General features: G+C 56.4%; 1 protein-coding gene across 7 annotated transcripts in view; it reads right to left on the bottom strand.

Moving 5' to 3' along the window:
* Nucleotides 1-45: 45 nt before the first annotated feature.
* LRP5 (LDL receptor related protein 5) overlaps nucleotides 46-8,665 on the bottom strand; it is a 108,762-nt gene continuing 100,142 nt past the window's right edge. For 4 of the 7 annotated variants that reach the window (XM_033861310.2, XM_033861312.2, XM_073809278.1 and 1 more), the window contains 3 exons: nucleotides 8,336-8,475; nucleotides 2,070-2,167; nucleotides 46-429 (listed from right to left, as the gene is read on the bottom strand). In XM_033861310.2, the coding sequence (XP_033717201.1) occupies nucleotides 168-429; nucleotides 2,070-2,167; nucleotides 8,336-8,475 (500 nt within the window). In that variant the 3' untranslated portion in view covers nucleotides 46-167. Of the gene's footprint in view, nucleotides 430-2,069; nucleotides 2,168-8,335; nucleotides 8,476-8,665 lie in introns of those variants that run through there. The other 3 variants (XR_012333630.1, XR_012333631.1, XR_012333632.1) reach the window with 1 other exon arrangement.

Here is an 8,665-nt window from a genome sequence, read left to right as displayed (position 1 = left end):
TGTACAAAGTTTCCCCACCCTGCCCACCCCCCATCACTGTTCACATTTCTCATGTTTTTAAAATCCCAACTATATTTATTTTTTAAATCATAAAATATAATTTTTTCTTTGTTCATATTTAAAACTATTTACAGGGGCAGAGAGAGGCCAGGGTGGCCCGGCCGAGGTCAGGACGAGTCCGTGCAGGGGGATGGAGGGGGCGGGAAGAGGTGGAAATAGCTCCTCTCTGTGGCGGGCGATGGTGGGCAGCTGTCCTCCGCCGACAGGTACTGGCTGTGGGGTGTGGGCGGAGGCGGGTAGGGGTCTGAGTCCGAGTTCAAATCCAGGTAGTACTTGCTGGCCTTCCAGCGGCTGGCGCTGTAGTCACTGTCACACACGTCTGTGCTGCAGGGCGTCGTAGGGGGCGCCATGCCACGGATGATGTAGGGTCTGGAGGGGATACAGCAAGGGAAAGGGGACCTGGGTTCAGATTGGCCCACATGCACGTCCACCTTTGGGCACTTGGGCCCCCTGGCTATGTGGCCTCTCTGAGCCTCAATATTGCCACCTTTAAAGTGGGCGCACTGGCACCTACCCTGCAGGCTGCCAAGCCCAGGCCCTGACAAGGACTGCAGCCCGAGGCCAAGGTCACCTTTACGGGGAACGAGGCCTCCAGAGCCTACCTAGCTGACCTTGGGCAACTTAACCTCTCTGAGCTTCAGTTTCTCATTGACACAATGGGGAAGATGAAACAGTATCCATTTCAAAGGAGCTTGTGAGGATTAAAATGAGATTCTGCCTGGAACGCGCTAGAAACAGCATCTGACACGAGAAAGTGGTCAACGACCGTTCCCCCTTCTACCATTACTGTAAATACTGGAGACCAGTTGGCCTCCCATCTTGATCCCAGAGATGCCTCCCGACCGTCCCCCGTGACATCACCCTTTGGCCCGAGTCCAAGGTGGGGATCGTGGTGTGTTTAAGAGCCACAGTGGGGCTCACAGCGGGCGGGAAGGTGGGGCCAGCACCCGAGGGGCACCTACACTGAGGAAGGTGCAGCAGCAGGATGTGCCTCGTGGAGCCCTGGGAGCAAGAAGGGACGCCCACAGACAGTGGGGAGGGCAGAGGTCTTGGAGGGGGACCAAAACCAGGGCAGAAAGAGCAAAGCATGCAGTAGACTGGAGGCTGAGGGGCCTGGCCTGGCTGGTGTGGAGGTGACAGCTCTGGGGACACACGGTGACACTGAGGCACTGGGGAGCCCCCGCAGGTTCTTGAACAGGGCAGTGACCCAGTAAACGGCTGGGCCTCCCCGGAATCTGCACGGCTGCCCGGCTCCCCGGCCAGGCCCCGGAGTTCCCCAAACGGCCACCAGGTGGCAGGCGGTGCCGCGCTCGGAGGGTCCGCCGCTCCGGGAGGACCAAGGGCCTCCGCCACCCCCAAGCCCTGCCCTCCACACAGGGGGCGAGCCTGGCGGGGCCGACCCTCCACCTGCCCCATCAGGTAGCTCGCCCGGGGGTGGGGGCGGGGGCCCCAGCGCACCTGGTGGGCGGGCCCTGTCGGCTGAGACCATCGGGTGAAGGTCAGCAGGTTCACCTCGCCCACCCTGGCTCCGACCCGCCCCTGGCCACAGGCCAGCAAACCCGGATCCCGTATCTCCTCAACGCTCTCCAGCTGGCCGCTCCCCACCAAGGAGGGGGTCGTGCGACCCCTAAAGGGACAGCTGGGAGTGCGGGGTCGGAGCCGAGCAGGCCCGGGGCCCAAGCAGGCCCTCGCAGTGGGTAAGGGGGAAGGATCGCCCCATCAAGGGCCAGCCGAGGTACCAAGGGGTGGCGCCCCACCGGGGTCCCAGCGCTGGATTCAGGCACAGAGCGCAGAGCCCTCCGGGGGACGGGCCGGCTGCGGTGGAGACCCCTGGGGGCGTCATTCAAGGCCACGTGTGGCCCGGCTTACAAAACACCCCCAGGGCTGCCAACCGTGGGCTCAGGATGGTTTCTGAACTCAGCACGCCCACCGGCGCCCCGACCCTCCGCGCTTTCTCCCGCAGGAAATGGGGACCAGGCCCGGTACCGCGGGGCGCGGGGGCTCCGTACCTGTACGGCCTGGCGGTGGCAGGAATGCTGGAAGGGTAGAACACGTCCACGTTGTACAAGGAGGGGTCCGTGGCGGGGGACGGCGGCGGGTTCAGGATCTGAGGGGAGCCAAGCAAGGTCACACGGGCCCCGGAGCCGGCGGTCCCCACCGGCCACCGGCCACCCCCAACCAGCTGCCCTCCTCCCAGGGCCCCTCCTGGTCTGGGGAGGGGAAGGGGCAGCTGTGGCCCGAGGGTGGGCACGAGCAGGGGGACAGCCCGGCCCGCTGATCAGTGGTGACCCCAGGCCCGGGAGCTCGGCTGCGCACTCAGGACCCCGAAACAAGCCCCCTCTGCACCGTGCCACCAGCAGGGAAGGGTCCCTGCAGGCCCGGGCGTGTCCCCACGCCACTGAGTGCCTCCCGAGGTTCCTCAGGGGCTTTTCTGTCAACTCCCCTCTTTGGTCTTTTACTCCCCCATCTCCTCCCACGTGGTGCAAAGTCTAATCTCTATAATTCATTCCTTACTCCTAACATTCAGGGGACCCACATCCCAGCCTGAACCCTGACAAGGCACACGCACCACCACACGGAAGGAGGGGCCACAGCCCTGCTGCCCGCCCTCCCCACCCTCTCAGCAAATGAGGAAGGGGCGCCCCATTCTCAAGGGACTATATTGGCCCCAAACTGTGATAATAAGTACACCTCTTCCCCATGAATGCGCCCTCAAGAGCCAGGTGGCACATGACCGGCCCCACAAGAGGGACAGAGGGACCTGGGGGCCAGACACCCGCGGGGTCTGCACCTTCCCCAGCAACCATCGCTGCCTGTGCCCCCCGCCCCTCCTCTGAGCTGTTCCTGCCAGGGGCACAGCCAGACCTGGGAGTCTGAGTGCCCTGAGGGACTGAATTCCCCCAGGTCCCTGGGGCGATGGAAAGGGCACGGCCTTCCCTCGCCAACACCTCCCCCCTGCTTCGGCAGATGTGGGTTGGGACCTGTTTTATCACCTCCCAGCTGCTCCCTGGTGAGGGACTTCACCTCTTGAGGCCTCAGGACCCTCATTCCTAAAATGGGGCTAAGGAGACCCGCTTCCCAAGGCTGTCCTGACACTAGGTGAGTCACCTACAGGACGTGCCCAGACCCCTCCCCTACCCGTCAGGAACTGGCACGGACCCCTCTCCTTATTCTGTGGGGGAGGGCCCTCTTCAGCCCAGAGAGCCAGCCTGCGGCTTCCTCGGGGTGTGACCCCAAAGCTAGGAAGGCACGCCTGGGGGAAGAGGGTGGTGTACAGAGAGAGAGCAGAAACCAGGCAGGGAAGCCCAGCAGAAAGGGCCTCCCCCAGCGGCTCCCACACCCCAGGCCCTTGCGCTCCTATTTCTGCATCTGCCCATGAACCTGACTGGACCTGGCTTCTCTTCACTGCTGCCTCCAAGGAGAACTCTGGGATCCTGCCCAAGTCCCCTCCCCTGCTGCTGTCGGTGCTACTTCCCGCAGGGTGCTGGGGAGGTGAAGGTCAAGGAAGAAGTCTCCCCAATACTACAATGGGCATATTTCTAGCAAGTTCTGCTGGTGCAGCACCTCGGCGACTTCTCGGTCGCCTGGTGCGTGGGGGCTAGGGGCTCTTCCCCGCTCAGATCATCTGCTTTTCCTGCGTTCTAAAGAGTTCTCTTTACCTCTCACTGGCCAATTCCCTGCAATTCTAATCCCTGATAATAATTCTGTATATTTGAACTTTCTCTCTTCAAATCACCATGTGACTTCCGTCTCCTGACTGGACCTCGACTAATAAAGGCCGCTTTTTTTTTTTTTTTCTTTTGGCTGCACTGCTTGGCATGTGGGATCTTAGTTCCCCATCCAGGGATTGAACCTGTGCCGCCTGCAGTGGGAGCTCCGATTCTTAACCACTGCACCACCAGGGAATTCCCTAAAGGCCGCCTGGTAGCCATCAGCACAGAAATAAAGTCGGATGCCTCCAGCCTCACTCAGTACACCTAATTACATTCCAGGAGAATCAAAGTTAAACTTGATTCCAGGAGAATCAAAATTAAATACAAACACAAGGGACTTCCCTGGTGGCGCAGTGGTTAAGAATCTGCCTGCCAATGCAGGGGACACAGGTTTGAGCCCTGGTCTGGGAAGATCCCACATGCCGCGGAGCAACTAAGCCCGTGAGCCACAACTACTGAGCCTGTGCTCTAGAACCCGCGAGCCACAACTACTGAGCCCACGTGCCACAGCGACTGAGCCTGCGTACCTAGAGCCCGTGCTCCGCAAAGAGAAGCCACCGCAATGAGAAGCCTGCGCACCGCGATGAAGAGCAGCCCCCGCCCACTGCAACTAGAGAAAGCCTGTGTGCAGCAGTGAAGACCCGACGCAGCCAAAAATTAGAAAAAAAAAAAAAAATACAAACACGAAACCTTGAGAACATTAAGAAAGAGAGCATGGAAAGAAACATTTTTACAAGAAGGGAAAGCCTTTCTGGGTATGACCAAAAACCCCCCAAACTCCCATAAAAGATGAATAATTTCATTGTATAAATGGCAAAACGCAACATAAACCAAATCAAAAGACAGAAAGCTAGGAAAAATATTTTCAACCCTTATCCCAGGCGAACTTTCTTAATATATCTCTATATAAAGAGCCCTTACAAATAAATTTTAAAAATACCAACAACCCAATAGAAAAAGGACATAAACGCACCCATCTGAGAAAATAAAACTACAAAGGTTATTAAACATACAAAAAGATCTTTGACATCATACGTAATAAGAGAAATATAAATTTAAATTACACCACTATACCATTTTTACCCTAAACTGGACCTGACGAGAGTGTGTTTGAGAGGGACGGTCGTGCCAGTGTGGCCCTCTGCTAGCGGGAAGATGGACTGTCCCCTTGTGAGGGACCCTTGGCAAGAAAGGTCAAGATGACCGATGCTCAGCCTTAGCTGCAGGGCATCTTCCCGCTGGCCCCTACCCAGGAGGGGAAATGAGGAAACCGCAGGAGTTCCGGGCATCACTGTTAGGGTAACGAGATTCTGGGAATGACTGGACACCCACTGGTGTGGGCCCAGCCGCACCCCAAAAAAGGGCACTCTCCAGTCACCAAGAGGGGGACAGCTCTGCCCGAGAAGCAAAACAAACTTCAGGGTGCAGGAGAGGCAGGGTAGGGGAGTGGTCAGCTTGGACAGAATGGCCCCAGGGAGGAGGGGGGCGGGTAATCACCACTCAGTTCCTTGGCCTCATCTGCCAAATAGGAGGCTGACAGCGCCCCCTTCTGGAGTCGGGGTGACAACAGCACACGAAGAGTGTATTCCTCAGAAGTGCTGGGTAAAGGCCAGCTTTCACTGATCCTTGGTAGCAAAAAGCAAGGCTCAGAGAGGAGCTGTCATTACCTTCAGATGCTATCATGCAGGTTTTAAAAAGTACATATGAAACTGCTCTGTATGAGACTAAAATGGTGGATACATGTCATTACACGTTTGTCCAAACCCACAGAATACTACACCACCAAGAGCGAACTCAAGATGTAAACCATGGACTCTGGGTGATGGTGACGTGTAGATTCATGGACTGTAACGAGTACCCCACTCTGGTGGGGGATGTTGATAAAGGGGGAGGAAGGGGGATTTGGGAAACCTCCCTACCCTCCTCCCAATTTTGCTGTGAACCTAGAATTGCTAGATAGATAGATAGATACATAGATACATAGATACACAGATAGATAGATATAGATAGGTATAGATAGATAAAAGTTGTCTTAAAATAAAAGTGCATATATAAAACTGGTGAACTGTGAATAAAGTCAAAGTGTATCATATCAATGCCCTGATTATGCTACTGTACTATTGCTATAGACTGAATGTTTGTGTCCCCACAAATTCATATGTCGAAACCTAATTCCCAACATGATGGTATTAGGAGGTGGGGCTTTGGGGATGTGATTAAGTCACGAGGGTGGAGCCCTCATAAATGGAATCAGTGCCCTTAAAGAAGCGACCCCAGAGAGCCCCCTCACCCCTTCCACCATATACAGATAAGACGGCCACTACAGGGAGTTCCCTGGTGGCCTAGTGGTTAGGATTCCAGGCTTTCACTGCCATGACCCCGGGTTCAATCCCTGGTCAGGGGACTGAGATGCTGCAAGCCTCGCAGTGAGAAAGAAAGAAAAGAAAGAAGGAAAGAAAGAAAAGGAAGTGGGGGAGACAACTACTATGAACCAGGGACCGGGCCCAAACCTGCCAGAACCTTGAGCTTGAGTTTCCCAGCCTCCAGAACTGTGAGAAATAAATGTGTGTAGTTTAAGCTGCCCAGTCTATGGTATTTTTGTTAGAGCAGCATGAATGGGCTGAGACAACCATAGTTATGTAAGATGTTACCACTGGGGAAAATTGGTGAAAGGGAGATACGACCTCTCTGTATTATTTCTTACAACTGCATATACATCTACAATTATCTCCAAAAAAAAAAAAATTACTCTCTTTGTTGGGAAAATAAAGTTCATACTCTTGTATACTCGCTTACGTACAGACTTCCTCTGGGAGGACACACGATAAACTCACCACAGGATGTACCTCCGGGGGAGGGGTGAGCTCCTGAGCAGGGCTGGGCCCTCCTTTCACTGTGCCCTTTGAATTCTGTACCACGAACAGATATTACTGATTCAAACTAATGTAGTTAATTTTTACATAGCTGGCTCCGTGCAGGGTTTCTTTCTGGGATGATGAAATGTTCTACGTTTAACGATGGTGATGACTGCACAACTCTGTGAATATACTAGAAACCACCGACCTGTACACTGTAAGTGCATGGGTGGATCGGAGGGTATGTGAATTATATCTCAATAAAGCCGCTGAAAAAGATTGCTGGTGGTCAGTGTCATCTCTTGCTGTCAGATAAGATCTCCCCAGCTCCCAGCAGGGGCTGCGGATGGAGAAGCCAGTTTCCCGAGCAACCTGCTGCCTGCATGGGGGGATCCAGGGGGCTGTCCTGGGGTAAGCTCAGTCTTACACGGGTTCCTGGTGCTTTCAGCTGGTTACATGGGACATCTGAAAGCCAGGTGTCAGTAGCAGCAGGAAGGATGAGAGGTACGGTGGGGAGGAGTGTGAAGCTCCAGGCTGCTTGTTCCCTCTGCCCCGAAACACAGTCGGGCCCTGGAGCAGCCGGATTTGGTTCTGATCCTGCCAACCCGAGATAATGACCCCCGCTGCCCCCCACTCCTTGGTCCTGCCAGGTCAGGTGTGATAAGGAGGGGCAACACCCCGGATACGGGGGACACCCAGAAGGGCAGGAAGGCCCAGCCCTGGTGGGTGGGGCTCCCTGGCGACTCCCCAGAGAAAGCTCAGGGGGCTGTCTTCACGTCAGAAGAGCATGCCGTCACAGGAAGTCAGGTTTTGGAGAATTATAGAGCACAGAACCGTATCAAGTCAGAACCTGATATGTAACACCAAGTTCACATCCGTGCATCACGCTTGCCCCAGTTACCCTGGGGCCACGCCTTGGAAATGGGGGTCTTTTCCAGCCTCGAGGAGAGGGTCCCCCTCGGGATCCTGGTGTGGGGCTGGGATACTGGGGGCTTTGGCCCTTCACCCTCTGTAGAGTCATTTCGTTCTAGGGTGTGGTTCGGCCTAGGGCCAGCCCGTCACCCCACTCAGGCTGCCGGAAGCTCCAGGGAGCATTTCAGCCACGACAGTCACCCCAGGAGTGCCTGACCTTAGAAAACCATCCTGCTATTTTCTGGGAACCAGCAAGGCTGTGGGTGGGAAAATAGAGTGTTTCTGGCGGGGACGCTGAGGGGAAGCTTGCGTCCATCCAGACAGGCCCTGCCGATGGGGCGGGCCTGAGGAACCAGACGGCCACCCAGACAGGGAAACGCCCAACGGCAACTCCGGGAGGTGGGATTATGGGTGAGACTCCCACTTTTTAGAATCTTATGTGGCTTCCAGGTTATCCACAATGAACAGGAAGCACTCTTTTCTGAACAGAAAATGATGCTGAAGAGAAAAACTACAGGTCAGGACGGGGAGAAAGGTGAACGCACCCACCATTCTAAGTGGTGGAACAGCAAGTAATTCTCGAAATCCTGAGGTCCCAGGACGTGCCTGCCCCTGGTGGGCGGGGGGACCCTGAGCTGGCCAGGCGTCCTCCTGCCCCTACTCACCGGCGGGTACACCTGGTGGGCGGGGGGGCCCTGAGCTGGCCAGGCGTCCTCCTGCCCCTACTCACCGGCGGGTACACCTGGTGGGCGGGGGGGCCCTGAGCTGGCCAGGCGTCCTCCTGCCCCTACTCACCGGCGGGTACAGCGTGGCCTTAGTGCTGGATGAGCTGCTGGACGAGGCCCCGGTGACGTGGTTCCGGTCGTAGAGGGGCACCCCGGCTCGGCCCCCCATCAGGCTCACGGAGCTCATCATGGACTTGCTGCACGAAATGCCTGCGGGGAGGGGGTGGGGGAACGAGGCCAGTTAGGGGCAGGGGCGCCCCACGCACACGGCGCACTCTCCCCAGCCCCGCTGCCCGGGAGACCCAGGTTCAGGTGCAGAAGCCCTATGAGAGATGTGTCCCCGGGGGACGACTCAGGACACACCCCACGAGAACATCTCAGGTCAAGTCCAAAGAGCATT

This window comes from Tursiops truncatus, chromosome 8 (genome assembly GCF_011762595.2).
Source record: "Tursiops truncatus isolate mTurTru1 chromosome 8, mTurTru1.mat.Y, whole genome shotgun sequence".
NCBI lineage: Eukaryota > Metazoa > Chordata > Mammalia > Artiodactyla > Delphinidae > Tursiops > Tursiops truncatus.
Note: the sequence above shows the minus strand (reverse complement) of the source record. Positions and strands in the feature narration are given on the sequence as shown.